Here is a 21,868-nt window from a genome sequence, read left to right as displayed (position 1 = left end):
TGCCCGGTGATCTGAGGGGTCACCTATGTGATGTGGAGTTGTGATCAAAGATCATGTCCACTCTGCTCTCTGATGGAAACATCAGGACTGTTACCTGCCACATACCTCAAAAAGGGCTTAATAAAGGTAGGGTATTCAAGGCTGAGTAGGACTCCTAGGAGACTCTGAAAGGCTGGTGTGGCAGCCAGACTACAGGAGAAATGATGTATCAATCAATAACTTCTTGGCAGAACCTACAAGGTAGAGGCATTAGTTCTTGTGGATGGACCTTTACTTCTGGAATCAGGGTTTACAAGAGAGCAACAGGAAGAAGTTCCTTCCTTTAGACAAATATGTCAGCAAAGACAAAAACGCTATTCATATATAACTGATAATTATAATTATCAATCTCTGGCACCAATACAGATAAGACAGTTAAGTGCTCTGTAAAGGAAAGAGCCCAATGCACTCAGTTTATGTTAGTTTATTATTGTAACATTTTGTTGTGAACATCAAACACTGCACCAAAATATGAGCCATTCACCTGAAGACATCTTTCCCGTAACTGAGGTACTGCACTGGTGTTTACAATTAGACAACTTAAACTGCTTAGTGACAATGCCATCTAATAATCAAATACGTCATCAGCTGAACACAAGTATTAAAAGAGCAATCTTTCCTCTGCCTTCAAATCAAAACAAAAAGTTTTCACCTGAAAGAGCACTTACTTCACCCAGTTTTAAATAACCCCCAGCATGCTCTCAAGCTCGGAAATGTGGTCTCTCAGAGCTATACAGTAAAGGTGTAAATTCATCTCCCTGCAACAACCAATTTGCAAAAAGAGAAGGTGTTCTTGTCATCTTAACCGTTTCTCTCTCTCATGGACACCGTGCTTCAGGAGCACTAAGAAAGCTGAACCCATCCCACGGGCAAAGGGGCTTCAAAGGACAGAAGCTTCCCTGCTGCTCAGCTCTGGTCCTTGTCCCTTCTATGATTTTTAGCAGCTTTAGTTTGGGGTCATCACAACAGGACATTTCTTTTCCCAACTGGAACTATGCAGACAGGTTAGACCATAGGAAATGCAGTCCTGATCACATGGCTAAATGTGCCTGCTCCAAGTCCACATGTGCATCCCACAGCCTGATGCAGAGCAGCCATCAATTCTATAGCAGTGCAAGCTTCAACACGCAACATCAAAGCAAACACTAAAGTCAGCATGAACTGGAGGACCGAGGGCACTTCACTATGCAACAGCCTACAGAGCAACTCGAGGCCAGTACACCAGCAGTGTCCCTTCAATATCACCTGTCCCTGACGGCAAGGGAGAAACTGCAACAAGCCATCTAAGGGTTTGTGTGCAAACACACTTGAAGGCATCTCTCTTTCACAGAAAGAACAAATGTCATTTGTAACAAATGGCAATGGATTTTCAGCACAAACCTAATACTTTGTAACACTACAGTAATAGTAATCATCTACTTTCAGCAAGAAGACTCCTTTAAATAAGGAAAAAGAGTTACATTCATTAGCCTAAATACCCACTGATCAATCTGTAGCGACAAGTGCAGGGCTAATGGACACGGGGGCAGAAGGGTCAGCACAGGCCAGGAGCCCCAGATCCTAAGCTGGGCCCTCTGAAAAGGCCCATGTGTCCAAAGAAAAGCAAACAGACTACCTAGGCAAAACTCCATAAAGGACAAACTAAAACATGATAAGGTTTTCTGTACCAGAGATTCTACTAAGCTCAGGGTAAGCGCACACAACTCTCATTATTCCTTAAAAGTGCGCTAAGTCCCAGGAGGTGCCGATTAGCTTGACAGCATCCAGTGGCCATGTGGCTGCTTCAGCAGAATCTTACTTCACTAACTGGGAATAATCACACAAACAACCAAGTTTCCCTACTGCCTAACACAAATAACTCATGAAGGAGACGTCAACTACTTATGGGGAAGGTCAGCACTGTGGAAGCCTGTATTGCCCCTTCTCTGGGAGCATGTGCCTCCAAGTGGTTTTGCCACTGAGAACTATGTTCAAAGAGGTTTTTTTTTTTTTTTCTTTCTTCTTTTATTAAAGAATTTTACCATTGTCTCTGCATTCAACTGCAATACTGAAATGAGGCAGGGACACTCAACTCTCCAATCTGGAAAATAACCACCCCTTTTCTAAACCAACTCTAGGTGAGTATTATTTTAGGTGAAACAATCTAAAACACTGACAAGGCCATCCATCCAACTATAGGGCATGCAGAGTTGGAAGTGGAACCATCTTTATCTGCAGCCCTCTCTCTGCTCAGAAGCATCTTCCACAGTGGAGGGCTGTGACCAAGAACCACTGAAGGTCTCTGGGTGCCTTCTGCCAGCACATCTCTTGGTGTATGCACTGCAGCCGACTGTCCACACCCAGTGATCATAGGCTCTGGAGATTCCAGGACACAACTCTCCCTGGTGCCATCTTGTCAAATGACAAGAGCACTTAACAAGGCCAGTGCATGATGCTGCCAAGGAAATGTAAGGGTACCCCCACATTCCCATGAGGCCGCATCTGCAGCATCAACTGTGAGTCAGAGCTGACAGATGAGTGGAAACAATGGGCTGGGCCACTGCTGAGATGCTGGCTCTCAACAGGCACTCCATGACTCCTATCTCCCATGCCTCCAGGGACTCATTACATGGTTGAAATCAAAATGACTGGTCAATGCCACCAGCCAAAGGCTTTTCCCCTGGCAACTCTGAAGCCCAGAATTTCAGAAACCATGTCCTGAAATACCGACTCACAAAGGGCCACTTCAGCAGGTGACACTGTCAGAGAAAAAGTGACAACCCCCAGGACCCTGTGCAACTGCCCTTCTACACTTGTAAGGTGAAGCTGCTGCCTTTTCTGTGTTTTAAACCAATTTTTCACGATTACTCCAGACATAGAATATGCATTTGCTCTTCTGGCTAGGTTCAAACAGTAACTTAAACAGCTTCTTTCTCACTGTGCAGCAGGCACAGGTGAGAAGATGATGATGCAGGGTGTTCTTCCCACAAGCCCACACTGGTCTAGGGGGGCTTGTGGTGCTGACACACGAACCAGCTGTCCTAGTTCAGTGATCAAGAGTGGAGTGTCCCAAGGAGGACACATACATGTAGATAACAACACTAACTGGACCTCTGGAGAAAGCCCTGGTTAGAGAGAAACGATCTCAACTGAACAGTGGAAATTTTAACTCTTTACTGTGTGCAGTCATGTGCTGGTCCATTCTTTTTCAGTTTCTGACTTCTTCCACTTTAAGTTATGCAAGTGAGTGGTGCACAACACACACCTCCACAGGAAGCATGTGAAGGACCCCATGGAACGGAGCACAGGCTTGTACCTCAGGCTGAGTCCCTTATTCCTCTGTCCAGGTGCTGAGTGGTGGCCTGGGAAGGTGAATGAGGGTGGCAGTGCCAGCTTCGGGGACCCTGTCCCTGGTTCTGGAAAGCAGGTTCCTGACTGCCAGCCCCTGGATCTTCATCTGTCAGAGGGCCAGTTACCTTCCCTGCTTGGAGGTGAGCGACAGTGACCTCACCTTGCCATACAGGCCCTGTTCAAGCTAGGTCATCCAGGTCCACATCAGGGATTGGGTCTCGCCAGAAGCAGAAGGAGCTGAACTCTGGGCAGGGAAAGGCAGAATTTTGTTCCTTACTGAGGAGTGGGAACACGTGCTCCACAAGCTCACTCAGCCTGTGATACCTGGGAAGGATTGGGAAGAGACACAAGTGTTACTTCACAATTTATGTCTAGCACAAGACCATGGGCTGTGAAGCTAGCTTTTCAGATAAAAGTAAGAGGGCTGCTCAGCATTTACTCAGAGCTCAGCCCTATCCCAGGGTCCAGAATGTCTTCCACACATAAAATAACCAGAGATTCCTTAAGCCACTATCCACAAGGAAAACACTCACAGAGGTACAGCTCTGCTCTTCTCGGCTGGGCCCTGTCTCAGTTCTTATTTGTCCTCAGCTGTACCCTGGCTGCAACCTGAATGCACTTACGATGACTTGTTTCCTTTGGTCCTTTCTTGTATTAATTCACCTTTTGGATTCACGGTGAATATTCTACAGTCTGGAACTCCGACTTGTGTGTAAGCATAGACATCCTGCAGAAGAAACAAAAACTTAGCTGGTTCCTTCTAGCCAGAACCACTGCACTGGCTGAAGACTGAAGTCTTTAGACAAAACCCAGAAGTGCACAGGAGTCAGAAAATGGGCAAAGGAGCCAAGCAGGGTCCTCTGAGAATCCTGAAGTAACATCTTTTAGTACACCCAAATATGGAGGGTCCCCTCCCCCAGTAGGATGCAGTACAAAAGGCAGAGTGAGACTGTTAATGAAGAGGGCGTACTTGCACCATGGTTCTGGTGTGGATTCAAGGACACAGCTCAAGACTAGTTAGAATGTGGGCAGAAACGACTGAGAAAATAAATTCAACGTTCGGGGGGGGGGGGGCGCAAAGAACGATATCCTTCTGTATATACTCCTGGGGCCAAAAGCTAAGTACAGGACTTCTCCAACTTCTAGGAAAATTTGAATAAGCCTGGCCTCTACTGAAAACCTGTAATCCTCACTACTCAAGTGGCTGAGGCAAGATTTCAAGTTCAAAGGCTACCTAAGCTACAGAATGAGTTCAAGGCCAGCCTGGGTAATATACTGGGCTCTTGTTTCAACAAAAAATTTAAAAAGGGACTGGAGAGGTACTCATGGTTAAGAGCACTTGCTGTTCTTGCAGAGGGACCTGGGTTGATTTCCAGCATCCGTATAGTGCTCAAAATCACCTGTAACTCTAAAGTCCAGGAGATCTGATCCCTTCTTCTGACTTCCACAGGCATCAGGCACACATGTGGTTCAATATATATACATGTAGACAAAGCACTTATACACACAAAATGAACTTATAGATGTGGCTCGAGAACTGTGACATGGCTGGGCCCTAAATGCAGCTCTGCTTGAATTCTGCTCACACAGAATCCACACCCCCAAAGACACTTACGTTAGGACGGTTTCCGAAGGCAGCATAGAAAGGCTGCTTGGATGGGGCAAACAGGTTCTTAATATCATTCAGACACTCAATTTTGAACTTCTCTGGTTTCTTTTCTATCACTTCCCTAAAGAAAAAGACATACAGCACCACATTCAAAACGGTCATTTTACTAGAGCATGTTCCCCCCATGCCACCCTCCTTTCTTCACCCTGGGCACGGTCAGCATCCTTCCTCTTTGCCCTGTCAGTCTCGTGACAGAACATCTGGGTGATAACGCCTGTGGGAAGTCACACTTCTTCATCATCTCTGAGCACTTCAGAGAGCAGCAAATGAAGAAACACAGACACTCCAGAGCCTGGAGAGCCTGTCAAGAGTTCTGTCTGTTCCCACACTCCACTGGGCCCTGGGCTCTAGTTCTAGTCCCCACTTCTCCCCAAGGAACCCAGCACAGCCACTGGAGCTACCTGTGGAAGGCAGAGAACAAACTGCTGGGGGACAGCATCAGAGGGCCTCGGGGCAGGATCGTGCCCTTGTCATTGACCCAGTGCAGATAGCCACGAGTCATGTCAGCCATGCCAATGGCACGTGCAGAACAGTATAGAAACTTGTAACCGTTCCTAAAACAACACACACACATATACAAACAACCTGGTTAGCCATGGGTTTTGGATCAAGGAAAGAATTTTTTTTTTTCCTTTTAACAGATTCAAATTAAGGTCCTCTCATTTACTTTGAAAATGGAATTACTGACCTTAGAAAGAAACCAGTTACGGTTAGAAACCATGGGAAAAACAGAAGTATATGCAGACACGGATTCTATTAAACTGCAAAGCCCTGACATAGTGCATGCTGCACCCAGTTCAGAAAAAGACCCAGAGCAGACAGACCGGGACTATCTGTAAGGTGTTTGCTGTAAATGAACCATCTATGGGGCCTTATTCAGTCTGTAGGTCACAAACCATTCCACAGGACAGGGGGCATAATCACACTTGAGGAGCTGACATATTCTGATTTTCATATGATGGTATTCTCAACTCAAGTTGAAGATGGCACTATATATCTCCAGATCAGTGGCACGGTGGACATGCTAGGATCCTAAAAAGGATGGCATGGCTTCTCTTGAGCAACTGTTTATCCAGTAAATAAACCAGATATGAAAGTCAGCTCTCCTGATAAATCTTAGCTACAAATAGTTATAGTTCTGAGGAGCTGGCAAAGTCAGTGGTTCCCAGAACTTAGCTGAATTATGACAGGTAAAACCACTAATAGGATACCAAGCACACACGCTTTTGAGAACAAAACCAAAAAACATCTAGGCCATCAACACCATGTACACAGACTTATACTATTTTCCTCTAGCTCTTGGTCAAAGCACAACTGGGAAGAGGACACAGGGATGAGTACTTACTCATTGATAGAATGGTAGAGCTTCGCTATGCCCTGATGAGTCCAGTCTTTACCCAGTTGTGGGAGAATCTGTCCCAATGCATCAGACCTGGTAAGAGGGTAGAAACAGAAACAGATACCAGAAACCAACATATAAAACTGAGCATTTTCCATATTTGCCGCCAATAAGCACTAGGTGGGGGTACAAGCTGGGGACACTCTCCCAAGCTGGTTTCACCCTGATTCTGTGCGACTGCAAGGCAGTCCTGCAGTGATACAACACCCTGAGGTGCTTCTAAAAGGGAGTTATAGGAAAGCACCGGATTTACTTTCAGGGATAATCTCCTAGCACACCTTTTTTCTCTCCTTCTTAAAATCTTAACAGTGTGTCTTGTTTGAACATTAGAATTTGGGGACTGAATAGCCAAATCTTTCCAAGTTATTTTTGAGAATTCACTTGTATGGTTCCACAGACCTCCTCCTCACCCATAAAAACAACTCCATTTGGGCTGTTTTCAGGATATCTTAGGGCATATGGTTTAAAAGACACTTATTGGTGAGGACTGACTGCTTCTCCAACCCACATGCTTTCTGCTGCCCACAGTATGCCAAGCTCACTTGGTTATTGTCCCATCGATGTCAGAGATGATGACTTTGTCATTCCAGTTCCATAAGTAGATGGTACCCGCACAGCGACAGGTGCCCTGATACTGGGTTGTAATACTGAACACCACGTCATTGGGGCCGTCATGGAGCTTCAATTTTGCCTTTTATAAAAAGTACAACATTACAGAAAGCTGAAAATACATTCTTTGGAATAGAGTTTAAAGCTTTACAACAGAACTCAGGGCAATGTGGTCTCCTTGGTGTTAGCATGTAGCATGGTTATAATGGCTGAGGAAGCCACACTGCTTGAGTACTGTTTTTCAGTTCTAAGGATTTCCTAATCCCCTCCTTATCAACCACCATACCTGAACTCACTAATCACTGTTCTGGCCACAGTCTCATGCTCAATCCAGTGAAGCCATTTCATAGTAAAACTGTGTCCAAGTGAGATGCAGGAAATTGCATTTAAAATGTCATTGCTCTACTATTATGAATCCCAAGAGGCAGTATGTGGTCCTGTGCTGAGTGAGGAGTAAGAGTCACTAAAGACACCTGCTAAAAATACCCATTCCACACCGGGCGGTGGTGGCACATGCCTCTAATCCCAGCACTCTGTGAGTTCGAGGCCCACCTGGGCTACAGAGTGAGTTCCAGGGAAGGCACAAAACTACACAGAGAAACCCTATCTCGAAAAACCAAAACCAAACCAACAAAAAAATACCCATTCCTTGGTTCATTTCCAGAAACTGAGGCAACAGTTCTATGTGGGCAGGAAGCCAGGTCACAAGCTCCTTGAGTGGTCCTAATTGCTCACCAGGGATTGGGGGCATTGTTCTCCTAGAGCAGAATTATATAAGTAAACTCTACTGCACAATACTTACTATCTGGTCTGAGGAGAGTCGGAGAGACTTCTTATATGAAGCTGTGCTACAGTGACTCAATGTCTCAATGGAGATGGTATCAACTTTGATTGTTTCCTCCAACTCCTGGGACCCCTCGTCACTAGAAGTATCATTCTCTGCAGGCCTATCCAACAGCAAACTAGTCACAAAGAGGCAGGGCATTTGATAGATGAAAGCTTTTATAATTTAGGACAGGAAAATAAATAAGTGTCACATGTCCATAATCCCAATCTCCAGAAGGCTGAGGCAGAAGGATCTGCTCAAGCGTTGGCTATATAGGAAGACCTGGTCTCCAAAACCAACAAACCTTCAACCCTTTCTAGGACAGCAAGAGTTATTTTTCCAACACTTATCCATATCCATTTACTTATGCCTTAACTACTAGTATCACAAATTTAAAAGGCCACTATCTGCCTCCCTGTAAGTGGCATGAAGTTACTTCTGTATCTTTTAAAACATCACTGGCAAAATGAGTATTCACTGGACATAGCAGGAAATATTTCTGAAGTTAGAAAGTTCACTTTATACTTCTAAGAGAAAGTAAGAAGAGCAAGAAGATAAATTCCTAGACTAGGACACGTGGGAGTGAGATGAGGGTACGGGGTTGGGAATGTAAGCACACACAACATGCTCAACTCTCCTCAGGCTGAGCCAACTCCAATGCCCAAAGGAGCAGACAGTGTACCCACACCCACCCTTCAGAAGATTTCCATGTCCCTTCTGCCACCTTAAAAGCAGGGGAGAAGGGGTACCAGCACAACAGGTGTCCCAATTATTTCAGGATCCCTTCCCAGAGTTCTGCCTTTCCTAGTAGCCTGGCTCTGAGCTGGGCACAGCAGTTAGAAGCAGTGATGTGTACTGACGTCTGTAAATGGGAAAGGCAGTTCTTATCTACCAAGTGGCACTGACAAGCCACTTCATGTCACGTCATGTCTCTCTATAGGAAAAAGGTGTTTCTGGCTAAAAATTCAGCGAAATTGCCAAGATCATCTTTGATGTAACACCCAAGCAGACTGCCAAAGTGCTGTGAGCTAGGAGAATGGCCAGGGACCCACCTGGCACTGGTTGGCTCCTCAGCACTGGAAGGCAGGTCATTTGTTGGTGGGACCTCCGATTTTCCCTCTTTGGTCTCTGGCAGCTGGAAAGAAAGATGATCATGTCAGTGCACAATGTTTTCTCCAGACTTCAGCTGTCGTTCTTGCTAGGAAACAAAAACTTCAACCCAAAACTGGAAACTTGAGGGACATTCTCTACTTGAAGCTGAAGGGCAGAAATCATATATATATGTCCACAAAATATAACTGGCCCAATGGTAGAGACAACTGGACTCCACCACAGAAGTGACTACTGGTGCCTTCTCCTGTGTCACCTGCAGAAGGGGGAAAGCAGTCAGAGACCACACTGGTACAGATATGTACTTGGTAAAGGCTGGACCATCACCCTCTGCTATCTGAAAAACAATAGGTGGAACTCCCAGAATTCTCTTCTTTAGAAGGCTCATTTAGTGTGGGTCTCCGGACAAACCTGCTCTCCTGCTACTTTGCTAAAGGGATATTCTGCATGTTTGTGTGTGGATGTGTGCAGAACTGTAACCTCTTGTTCCCACCTGAGAGGTTATAGAAGTGGAAAGAGCACAGTTCTTGAGTCATTTCAAGGTTAGCTCCAGCTCCACTCTCACTAACCATACAGCTTCACCCAGCTCTGTCTACCATGTCCAAGCTCCCTATAAACAGCAGTTCGAACATCTGTAGAATGCGCTTGTGTAGCACCTGCATGCAGCGACTCCTCAGACCAGCTGGCTGCTACCCCTGCCAACAGCGCCCACCCTGTTTGTACGAGTGGCAGAAAAAGAGTTGCTGTAGATCAAATTGGAGCCATTACCTGTTTGGTCATGCTTTCTCTCTTACGCCAAAACCACCACCGACCAGATTTCTTTGGCATCTTGTCTTTAACCCAGGACTCGACTGTGGCCTGCAAACAGTCAGTGTGGGTTAACAGAGGAGATCTGGTGGTTACAAATTACGGATTCCTCACCACCGTCCTCAGACACTGCCTTCTTACAGAATGAGTGATGCTCTACACATCGCTCAAACCCATCTATGCTTTCAGGAGCCCAGAAAGAAAGGCAATGCACTCCTTTGCTTCAGGGCAGTTTTGTGGTGTGAGGCCCAGTGGACGGCCTCAAGGTTCTGCAAGCAGACAGACAGCTTTTACCTCTTATCTTTGGAACCTGTGGCTTTTATGATACAAAGACCGAGGGCAAATGATATCTTGTGGGTGGGCAGAAAGTTCTACATAACAGGCATTTCAGCCACAATCTGATCCAGACACCTCTCTAGTGTCTGTATCACCCACTTCTTGTTGCTTCTTCTCATATTGAGAAGAAGATATTTTATGCCTTGATTCCATTTTTAACTGATGATTTAGTAAAACCTATCACTCCCATTCCTTTTGTGCTACTGGCAACTGAACTCAGACCTTCACACACTCAAAGTGCTCTATCACTGAGCACTCTTAGTCTCTATCTCTGAAACTGGTCTAAATCAACACTTAATAAAAAGTGAGGGAAAGTGGCAGGCCACGTAACTGCCTAGGATTTAGTGGGAGAATACAGTTTGGACCTCTGATACAAAATACTAGACTCGAAACCTTGAACAGAATCCAGTAACACAGAATATAAACTGCTGGACTGCTCTATGTCGCAGACACTTTGAAGGAGGCTTCAAATGCAGGTCACTCACCTTAGGCAAACTCTTCTGAAATACTTGCAAGCTAAGGATCATGGGAGCAGCCAAAGCCCAGTTGTAGTAACTATGAGAAACGAAAATTGTGCAAACCCATTACACAGAGAGTCAGAAGCAAAGCAGGTTTGGGGAAGGGCTGAGGCAGAGAGAGGGTTGGGGGACTAGAGGAAAAGTAGAAAAACTATCAAATTGTTCATTCTTTCCAATAAGTAGGCGAGCAACTAAACTTTGAAGATTTGCTTTGAGCCAAACTTGTACGAGCTGAGAAGCAGTAAAATCCATAAAACAGAGTAAGAGCATCGCTATGACTCAGGTAAAAATAAGCTGGAGATTCAGTCTCATTTGCAAATCACTGATGGTTGGCTCACTTATGTGATGACAAATTTTACAGCAAGGAAAACAATGACAGTTAAAAACTGTAGAGTACTTAGCAATGATCGAGGCAACAGTATTTACCGGTTATATATCCGTATTACAAGGTTCGGGTTGTCGATAAGGCCAGGGTTTTCTGCAAACTCATGGTACGTGATGATATGCTCCATGAACTTTTCTGCAAAGTAGAGCGACCATCAGCTTGGCGAGAGAGTGCACAGATCCCTGTAGGAGATGGTTACCGTACTCTACACTAAAAGACTTGTGCGCTTTAAAAAAGGCTTTTACAAGAAACTGTTTTCCATATTTATCAAAAGATAAATTACACATATAAATACACTTTAATGTTTTTAGGACTCAAACAAACAACCTAAACGCTAAACCAAAATAAAAGAAAAAACAAACAAACAAACAAACAACCCACCACCTTTCTAGCCTCCTTGCACCCCGCTGCCATTTCTGGGGCAGCTCTGGGCTCTCTTTCCCCAGTCTCTTTTTTCACATCTTTAGTTTAGAAGGGGAGCTGACAAAGGACAGTGCTAATGTGACCACTGTGTTAGTCATGGAAAGGAAATCCTGCCTTTTAGGAAAAGCCATTACAGGCCAGTGGCCAAACCAACAAAAGCCTTAATTGAAAGTGAATCTAAAGTTGCCAGGCAGGACCAGCTCTGCCTGGACTACCCGGTCAACCCAGGCGTCTTGGTCCAGTGTTATTTAAACTATGACAGAAGGGGAGCAGAATTCGCTAATGGTACACTGCTTGCCTAGCATGTTTATTTAACACAGGAGATGGGGGAGCAAAGGCTGGAAGAACATGGGACAGACATCTCTCAAGCCTGAGACAGAAGGTAATCCCACTTTTTGCTAGAAAAACAGACTGTCTACTCAGTGGACAGCCACTGTCCCATAGCTTCAGAGTCCTCCCTCACTGAGTCCTGGGGTCTGCCAGGAAGGCAGCTGGGTGCCCCCCAAGCCCCCTCAGATATTTCAGCAGCTTTACATACAAACACGATCAATGACATGATCCCACCGTGCTGCTCTGCAGATAGCACAGCCTGTAAGTTATCCACTTCTGAACCTGAAATTAGAATCTTTAAGGTAGAAGTCCTCCTGAAACTACCCGACACAAAGGCACTGTGAAACTCTAAGGACAAGGCCTTATGGAAAGGTACCAATACTCACACAAGGCCCGTCAAGAACTAGACATCATACCATGTTTAAAACAGATTTCACTAATTTCTTCCCCTCATGCCAGTAATTTATTGAACAGAGGTTTGGGCACAAAGACAGATGTGAAATCAAGAGATGACCCGACTACCCTTCTGAGGTGAAGACAGGCACGGCTGTCCAGCATACCTTTAGAAATCTCTCCATTCTCACTGAGGCCTCCACAGAGGGAGAGAGTGACGTCAGGCAAGTCCATGGCAGAGTCTGAGAGGCACTCAGTACCACTGTCTGCAGCTGCACTTCCCACAGACTGTGGGGACTGAGAGCCAGAGAACGTGTCCGACTCGGGCCACTGTCGGGAGCCTGGATCGGTGTCACTGCAGCAGAGGGAAGGAAGGAGAACTAAGGATTTATTCTATTTTTGACTTAGTACATGGTCCTCTAGAACCCTATGAGGAACAGCTGGAAAATCAAACATAACTTTTGGGGTGTATGAGTGCATGACGTATGTATGTAAGTGTGGGGTCTGTCTGTCTGTCTCTCTCTCTCTCTCTCTCTCACACACACACACACACACACACACACACACACACACACACACACACGAGGAGGGTTAGTCAGGTGTCCTCCTCCATCACTCTCAGACTTACCTGCTCCTGGGGTCTACCTGTCTCCGGCACCCACTGCTGGGGTTAGAGGCACATGAAGCACCATGCCCTTTCTATGTGGGGACCTGGGGTCTGCATCTGGGCTCTTAGGCTTCTCACAGTTCAGTGCTCTTAGCCACCAAGCCATCTTCCCAGTGACCCCACTCCATCGCCTGTTAAAGTAGTGTTTAAAACCACACCAAAAAAGATATTAGTAAGAATCTGGACACTAAGAACCAACTGTAGGAAGCACTTCACAAAGCCACTCACAATGGTGCCAGCTGTTTACCTGGGGAACTTCCTGATGTAATTAAAGAAGTAAAGTGAAAAGCACTTACTTCAACTGTTAAGATGAAATAACAGAGAGTTAAGAAAAATCTGACATTTGGGAATGCTTTGATGACTGCATTCCAAGAAAAAAGTCACGGTAATATATGCAGCCTGTGGAAAATTGTTAAGTCCAAGGCTGTGTTCTTTTTTTTAAATTAATTAATTAATTAATTTTATTATGTATACAGAAGAGGGTGCCAGATCTCATTACAGATGGTTGTGAGCCACCATGTGGTTGCTGGGAATTGAACTCAGGACCTCTGGAAGAGCAGTCAGTGCTCTTAACCTCTGAGCCATCTCTCCAGCCCTCAAGACTGTGTTCTTAAAACAAAACCCAAGGCTTTTTCTAAATTCATCTTAACACCATCTAAAACTAACCTAATTTAAAAAGCAGAAATACTCAAGAAAACAGTACTCAGGAGGCTATCTAGATCAATGCAGACTGTCTTTATAGCAGTGAGGTCTGGACCTTACTATTCTTACTTTTCGAGATAAGGCACAGAAAGCTTGGTGCCAGAAGGCCAGCACACTGGACCTTTTGGAATGGAATTTCATAAACATGAAACAGGAAATGGCACACTATATTCCTTAGTCACAAATGTTAACTACTTTTAACTTTGGTGAGTATTTAGTATAATATTTGAGATGTTCAGATTTTTCCCTAGAAGCTAGCTTCCCCTCCTTTTGTTAGTGCTGGGGACTGAACCCGGATCCTCATGTGTGGAGAGGCAGGCACTGGGCCCAACCCAAGAGCCAGGACTTTAAAAGTCTTATTGAACAAAACAAAACACGACCCATCTGGTGAAGTTAGCATGACCTTCTGGAAAAGACTCTAGAAGAGGAGCAGGTGGCCACAGAGGGTAGACATGTAGACATGTTCTTAGCAGGAAGTTAGTTTGTGTTTGGGGAAATTTTCTCTCAATAGCAAACTGAGATGAAACTGACAGAGAGACTGTCTCCTCATTAGGAATGGCTCAACAGCCACGCCCACTGAGATATGGCAGTGAGGGGCAGAGAGGCAACACCATACTTGGATAAAACCAGAAGTCGGCTGTGTGTTCTGCAACTCCTGTGTTGTCTTTACCAGGCACACGAGGAGTCTCTGTAAGCCGCCCAACTAAGCTGTGGATGTGGGAGACAAAGGTCTACACTCCCCACTGAGGCCCTCTCTCCTAACCCTGTCTGTTCCTATGTGAAGCCCTAGATAGGGGAATGCCTGGATGTGGGCCTCCCAGCAACACTAATGCTGGAGCGCGCTCCCAACAGTACAACGCTGAGCTTTATCAGTTACAGCAGCTGGCACCATTCACCCAGTAAGGGCATGTCAACACGAGGGGTGCCTTCTGACTCAGCATGCCGCAAACCCACAGGAGTGACGGGACATGTGTAAACACTGCTGCACAAAATCCGACTATTTAGTACAAGAGTGACAATCATGACAAAGAATACTTTCTTGTAATAAAATAGTCTATGACGTGTCCCTGTTTGCAGCCCTTCCTTATGCTAAGCGTGGCTAATGAACAGACAGTAACCTTCACCAGCAGAACTATAACCAAGTATGGAAGGTTCCATTGAATCAGTGACTATTTTCTTTCCTTTGCTTTTTTTCTGTTTTGTTTTATGAGAATGGGTTTTTCTATTATGTAGCTCCACCTGGCTGTCCTGAAATTCGTTATATAGACCAGGCTGTCCTCTAACTCACAGAGATCCACTTGCTTCTGCCTCCTGAGTGTTGAGATTAAAGGTGTGTGTCAGTATGCCTGGCCATGTTCCCTATTTCTTAATAGGGATATTTTTTAAATCTAGTATAAAAGTAAAGTAAAAGAACTGGAAAATATGAGAGAAAATCATAATTCTAAGAGATTACATTTTAATTTTTCCTACTCTTAAAAAAATGGACCAATTACAATTTTTTTCAACTTTAAAAACCTATTACTTCAAATAAAGGATGCGGGTATTTTAAGATAATCTAGTGTATAGAGTTAGAGACAAAAATTTAAGAATCTCCTAAAAATATCTGTTAAAAAATATTAAGTATATCATTCTCATTTTTCCATTCCAAGTAAAAATGAAGTATGTTTTCCCAATAATTCATATAAAAGAATGTAACTGTGTATAGGGCACAGTAGAGTCAGGCCAAGTTTTCTGAGAAAATAAATTATGTTTTATAATCAGCATATTAAATAGTAACCCCTCTTAGGTTAAAACGAACCAGGGCAGACAGTCAACATATATTGTGTTTGAGGTTCATGGTCAAGTTACTTTAAAATAATGAGGGATGGAAAGAATGGTGTGACATGGTAGGGACATGGGCAATATGGGGACACAGGGTTCCCTGGATGGGGCCTTGTAAGACTCAAGTTCAGAAGTGGATTCACATTCTTCAAAGGAGTAAAGAAATTCTTTGTAAAACATTTGTAAATTGAAATGTGGTATTTTAAAATACACAAATAAAACAAATTTCCTCAGGCATATTCAGTTTGTTATTAATGACTATAAAGAGCACCAAACTAGGGCTATAAGAAGGCCAAGCAGCTAAAAGTGCTTGCTGGGAGAGTTTGACAACCTGAGGTTGGTCCCTGGAACCTGCATGGTAGAAAGAGAGAACTGACTCTGCTGTCCTCTGCCCGCCAGTGTGCCCTATAGCACCAGCACAACACACACACACACACACACACACACACACACACACACACACACGTGCACAGTCAAATCTCTTACGTGGGTCTCTCTCCTTATTGTACTAAATATTTCACAAACAATATATTACTTACAAGTCACTACAGTCAAAACAACACACACTATGAGCTTCCCCAAACCTGAAGCAATAAGCAGATTTAGCTAAAAGACCACCACTCTGTTCCTCTTGCTCAGATGAAATAGCTGGAGTTTCTCAAGCTGTCCACACCTCAATGCACAAACATACACTACCTTTTAGGGAAATAGAGAGCTGCCACTTCAGGCTCAAGAGCCTTTAAGTCATCAAGGTAAATGTCATCAGGTCCCTGGTGCTGACTTCTTTTGTGAACACCTGTTTTTAAAAGAAAAACACACCGGCGATTAGAACGTGTTCTCTGTTTAAACTCTGCAATAACATGAGGGTTAAACAGGATGGGCCGCTATCTGCCTGAAGCCTTGCCCGTGTCCTTGCTTGTGTCCTGTTTCTTCTTCGTCCGTGTCTGTCAATAGCACTGTAGTGCTACAGAGAACATACTCAGGTGGCATATCCTGGGGTCTGAAGGGTGAAATGTCAAAATGTCTGGAACTTGCTGTTTGTGAGTCAAGAGATGGCAAGATGACACAGCTGTGCACTGCACCACAATGGTGGTCCCAAGAGAATCATAAAGCACCTGCAAATTTCCACCACCCAGGAGCATCGTAGGGTAACATGTTTGTAATAATGGTGGAGTAAATATACCCATGGCACTGCTAGTCCTATGTTAGTATAGTATATCTAATTACTTACAGGATATAATACTTGATAATGATAAGCGACTTACTTATACATTTATCATTATTTTAGGGCACACTCCCATCTATCTACTGAAATCTAAATGTGTGTCATCCTATACTGGAACAGCATCATTTCATGTTTCCTATATCTCCTGACTGCACCAAGAGGCCAGGCTGATTGATCTGCATTGTGTAAAAACGTATGTGAAACACTGAAATCGCACACCATCTACACTGACGACGTGTGATGTCAAGCACACAGTTACCTTTCTTCTTTGTTGGAGAATCTACTTTAGCAGCTGGTTTGGGTTCCGAGGGAGCCTCTGCTGAGGGTGGGCTGGGAACATGGTCTGCATCTAACATAGATGAGATCTGAGGAGCCTCAAGAGGCAGGTCAGGAAGCTGAGTAGAAGCTGCATCACTCAGTTGCTGACACGGGGCTCTGGGTTTGGGTCTCACTATGGTACAGCTAGTGTCTTCAACAGTAGCATCCTTCTCAGCTTCCCTCATGAGGCTATCTTCACTGGGAATCACCCTAAAATGAGTGCTTTCGGACGGTGTGATTGCGGCTGTCCTCGGACGGCAGTCAAGTCTCTCTCTTCTGCTGACCTGCAAAAATGAACTGTTTCAAATTTTACTTCACAGAATTCATGACCTATTTCTGAATCTGCTGTGTTAGTTTTATTTATATGGTAACACACTCACTAGCTTTATTTTGTGTGAACCAGGCCACAACTGGTAAAATAACTGTAATTTGTTCAATGCCATGATGTTTATAAAAGTTTCATTCATAACTGTTATCACAAAAAGTCAAACCCTGGAGAAAATGGTACAGACCATTTTCAGAATCTAAAGCAGAAAATGCTCACCTTGAGGGAAACACCTTATACATACATGACCCCAGTGCTCCTTACAGCAACTTAAAACCGTCAGTCATAAACAAGTTTCTGTTCTTACAAAATTGAATTCAACACAGGAGCTAAATTGTTTTCTTTCAAGAAATGGATCTTTCAGTACATTATTCGTTCATTATGAGCAGCTGAAAATTTTTATAAACTTCCTCACACCCATGTTGGGGATGGGACCCAATGTCTAGAGCACAGTAGGCAAATTTTTACCAACTGAGCTATATCCTACCCTAACTTTAGTGATTTATTTAAAATTTCAGTGCGAAAACTCTAGTTTGTTTTAGGTATCTTTAAATTTTTCTATATTAATTAATAATCAACATCATTTGTTAGGTAGAAACACAAAAGATATTGTATTCAATTATAAGTAAAGGTACAGAGGATGTGTTATGAAAAAAATTTTTTTTTCTTTTGTGGAGCTGAGGATCGAACCCAAGGCCTTGCGCTTGCTAGGCAAGTGCTCTACCACTGAGCTAAATCCCCAACCCCATTAATTTTTATTTACATTTTTAACCACAATAGGGCAATGCTATCATTATATTCTGTGAGTTCAATAAGAAATTGCTTCCTTCATTTGCTAGAGGAAAAGACTTTGGTGGTGTTTAAGCAGACACATCCTAGTCTTTCCAGTAAGCCCCAGTACCTTGGTAGACTCTGGGAACCCGCCCCAAGTCCACTCCATGTGAGACTCAGATCTGAGCAGGCTCTCAGCTGGCTTCACCTCCAGCTCGGAGTCACTCTTAGGACACATTGCCTGGGAGTAAGTGCTGTAAAAACAGGAAGACAAAGAAAAACAAGGCTTCAGTCCTGGTGAGCTGCAGTGCACCGAGAAAAATCAATTAAGTTTGAATATGGCAACTACAAGTGCAAACACTCCATTGAGGGAAACATCAATTACTCACTCTACTTGAGTTCTTTAATGAAATAAAAATGCCAGTTAGTGATTACTAAGGACTTTCCAGGTCTCCTGTAGACCCTTCACAGTATGTATTATTTGTCTGCTTCTTTCTCACAGGAAACCAATGACACAGGCAATTTTGTAAGACATAAAACACACAGGGAGGTAGGATTAATAATAGTTAATAAGGGACTGGAGAAATGGCTCAGTAGTAAAGAACTGGAGGACCCAGGAATTCCATGGCAGCTCACAATCATCTGCTAACTGTAATCACCTGTAATTCTAACATCCTAGGGGATCCAACTTCCTCTTCTGGCTTCTGTAGGCACCAGGCATGCATATGGTGCATAGCCATATATGCAGACAAAACATCTTTACACATAAAATACATAAATTTTTAAAAAATCATTGAGGATCTGAAGGTTTGATCACAGAAAAGAAACAGTATAACCACATGTTCTTTCACTACATTATCTGACACCAAAGAACTAAAATTTAACAGTAGGTAGAGCAAATTCTATGGCGATTATTCAGATTTACAACCAGCAAACACCATCAGAATAAGATTAAATTTAGGAACAAAACAGCTGTTGAAAACAGTTCATATTCATGTTAAATTTTACCTGATGATCACTCTACTATTACATAAATGGAAAGTGGTATTACTATCAAAGAACATAAAAGCTTCTCATATGCACCTCCTCCTTCCCTTAGGAAAACAGAAATTTTAAAGATACTCACGTTTCTAATGGGGACCAATCTCCATCAGATAAGGGGTAGTGATCCCCGGAATGGAAGAGTGGAGGGTCCTTATAGTCTTCTTCCTTTAAGGAAGCATTTGAAGATCCTCTACGAAAGGGGAAAAACAGAGCAAAACCCAGAAAGGTAGAAATAATTTAAAGTCAGCTTTAAAATGGGTACCAACAAGTCTCTTAATCAACAGAAAGCTACATGATTAGTAGTATCTTTTGAAAAAGACTAATATGAACAAGAAGGTATTCACCAATGCCACTCGCCATATAAGGAAGGATAGAAAAGAAATGTGATTACAATTTTCTGACAGGCTGGGGATGTGGCTCCGTGGTGAAGTACTTGCCTGGCATTCATGAATGTTGGGCCCAATCAATCCCCTCCCTACTAAGTTGATGTTAAGAATATGGTTGTCTGCAACCTTAACACAGTACTACTCACTGGATGACATGCATTCAGTTCTTCCAAATTTAAGGTGATAAAATTCCATTGTAATTTTGCAGATATAAAAGATCCAGAAGTTTTTAGTATAATAATTTGTCCAAATTTTAAAAAAAGCTACGATTTCAATTTTTATCTTTAAAGAATTTATCACATGTCCTGTTTATTTTTCAGTCAATATGAGGTTTATATGGATAGCATGTGGAAATCACTGAAAACTCTGAAAAGCATAAAGCACATTACTGCAGGTTTAAGAGCTTCTTACAGAACACCCAAGCTCCAATTGTGTGTTAAATGTAAATGGGAATCACACCACTGAATTTGTTGGGCTAAGAGCAGAGAAAGAAAACTGCCTTTTATTCTTTAGTACTAACTACTTTACTTCTTTGACACAGCCTTCCCATACAGATATAAATCACGTAAGATATATCAATTATGTATCTTTTGAGATCTTCCTATTAGTTTAAGGTTTTCCTCAATGGAATCTTCTTTCCTCTAGCGGACTACCCTGTCATAAAAGCCCATTCAAGAGGAGAAAATCATACCTAAGAAGGACAGCTCACAACCATGTGTAATTACAGTTTCAGGGATTCTTCTGATGACCTCCTCCGAACTCTATGGGTACCAGGCATGTATGTTGTGCAGAGACATACACACTGGCAAAACACCCATTCACATAAACTAAGTAAAATTTTTTTTTTTAAAAAGGGAAAATCAAGCCAGGCATGGTGGCATACACCTCTAATCCCAGCACTTGAGAGGCAGAGCTCTAGGAATTCGAGGTAACAACAGTCTTTATAGTGCATTCTAGACCAGAGAGGGCATAGTGAAGCCCTGCCTCAAAATAAAATAAATCTGTTAATATAAATGCCTGTAGATTGTACTCCAATTCTTTTAAAAGTGGGAGAAATCAACAGGAAGTTAAACTCAGACCAAATTATAGGCATTTAATGCATTTTAAACTAACTGGAAGTAACAAATAAAAGAAACTGCTAAGTACCATGTCCAAAGATCATATGGGTACCAGAAACCTTAGTGCAGTATTACTGAGTGGATGTCGGTATCGCCAATGATCTATATTTGCCTCTGGACAGAAGACACCTCCCACAAAAGATACACCTCAGGACTCCAAGCAAAATGTGGCTTTGCTGCTGTGTGAGAAAGAAGGGGAACAATGCGGGGGCACTGTAGGACTCATGTCCTTTGAATACTTACCCTCACCACAGAAACCCCAGGGAGTCTCTAGAAGCTACCTATTGATGGGGTATGATGAATATAGCCTCCCAGCCATGGCTGGAGGGCTCTTGGGGGCAAGTCTGAGGCTCCCTGAACTCAGCTCCCACATTCAACTTCATAAGGAAGATTGCTTTAGTAAATTATAATATACTAAAATATTTCCAATAGTGGCATAAAAATGATGCTAAGTATTTGGGGTATGCTTGGAAAAGTTGTGTTTTATATATATGTACTCAAAATTGTACTAGAATATCATCCAATTTGAAAAGCTTTTTCCCTCAAAGACTTGTAGTGAATTGTCAATTAAAAGAATAGCACAATTATGTATATTATGAAAGACTGCATAGTGATAACAATGATATCATTGGTTAATATATTTGCTATACTTAGTCATTGCTTTTTAATGCATTTATACATGTCAAAAGAAAAAAGTATACTGTTTAATACACATTATGCCATCTACCAGAGCTACCTCATATATCTTGTGTTTTATGTCCCTTAACTGCATCAAGAGAAAACAATGAAACAGCTGACTCTATATTCAGCCTGTTTGGCTGAATGGGCTGCCCCACAGGGACTTTGGAGACAGTATTCCAAAAGATATTCATGTCTCTGGCATCATGCTGACTGCAGTCCAGACTATAAACAAAGACATTGGCTAGGTCCTTACATCTAGCCACACCAAGCTGCAGGCACGTGACTGAGGAGACAAGAATTCAATTTCCCTGGCCACCAATCTGTGCTCTACAGTGAGACCCTATGGAAGGAAGGAAGGGGGAAAAGGAAGAGAATGGGGCAGGGAGAGAAGGAAAGGGAAGGAGAAGGAGGGGAAGAAGGGAGGGAGGGGGCAGGCTGCTGTGGATATCGCTCTGTGTAAATAAAGTTCTGATTGGCCAGTGGCCAGGCAGGAAGTATAGGTGGGACAAGAGAGAAGAGAATTCTGGGAAGTAGAAGGCTGGGGAGGGACACCGCCAGCTGCCACCAGGAGAAGCAACATGTAAAGACACTGGTAAGCCACAAGCCATGTGGCAAAGTATAGACTAACAGAAATGG

General features: G+C 43.3%; 1 protein-coding gene across 6 annotated transcripts in view; it reads right to left on the bottom strand.

Annotated features, from left to right (window-relative positions):
- Positions 1–447: 447 nt before the first annotated feature.
- The window catches only part of Lpin2 (lipin 2), a 75,611-nt gene continuing 54,190 nt past the window's right edge, over positions 448–21,868 (bottom strand). For 5 of the 6 annotated variants that reach the window (XM_036173199.1, XM_036173193.1, XM_036173198.1 and 2 more), the window contains 16 exons: positions 19,130–19,237; positions 18,134–18,257; positions 16,849–17,191; positions 16,061–16,160; positions 12,342–12,529; positions 11,070–11,163; positions 10,611–10,680; positions 9,751–9,840; positions 8,925–9,007; positions 7,849–8,008; positions 6,980–7,128; positions 6,384–6,470; positions 5,440–5,592; positions 4,985–5,099; positions 3,993–4,096; positions 448–3,693 (listed from right to left, as the gene is read on the bottom strand). In XM_036173199.1, coding sequence (XP_036029092.1) covers positions 3,549–3,693; positions 3,993–4,096; positions 4,985–5,099; positions 5,440–5,592; positions 6,384–6,470; positions 6,980–7,128; positions 7,849–8,008; positions 8,925–9,007; positions 9,751–9,840; positions 10,611–10,680; positions 11,070–11,163; positions 12,342–12,529; positions 16,061–16,160; positions 16,849–17,191; positions 18,134–18,257; positions 19,130–19,237 — 2,113 coding nt within the window. In that variant the 3' untranslated portion in view covers positions 448–3,548. The remainder of the gene's footprint in view (positions 3,694–3,992; positions 4,097–4,984; positions 5,100–5,439; positions 5,593–6,383; positions 6,471–6,979; positions 7,129–7,848; positions 8,009–8,924; positions 9,008–9,750; positions 9,841–10,610; positions 10,681–11,069; positions 11,164–12,341; positions 12,530–16,060; positions 16,161–16,848; positions 17,192–18,133; positions 18,258–19,129; positions 19,238–21,868) is intronic. The other variant, XM_036173196.1, reaches the window with a different exon arrangement.

This window comes from Onychomys torridus, chromosome 23, assembly GCF_903995425.1.
Source record: "Onychomys torridus chromosome 23, mOncTor1.1, whole genome shotgun sequence".
Lineage (NCBI taxonomy): Eukaryota > Metazoa > Chordata > Mammalia > Rodentia > Cricetidae > Onychomys > Onychomys torridus.
Note: the sequence above shows the minus strand (reverse complement) of the source record. Positions and strands in the feature narration are given on the sequence as shown.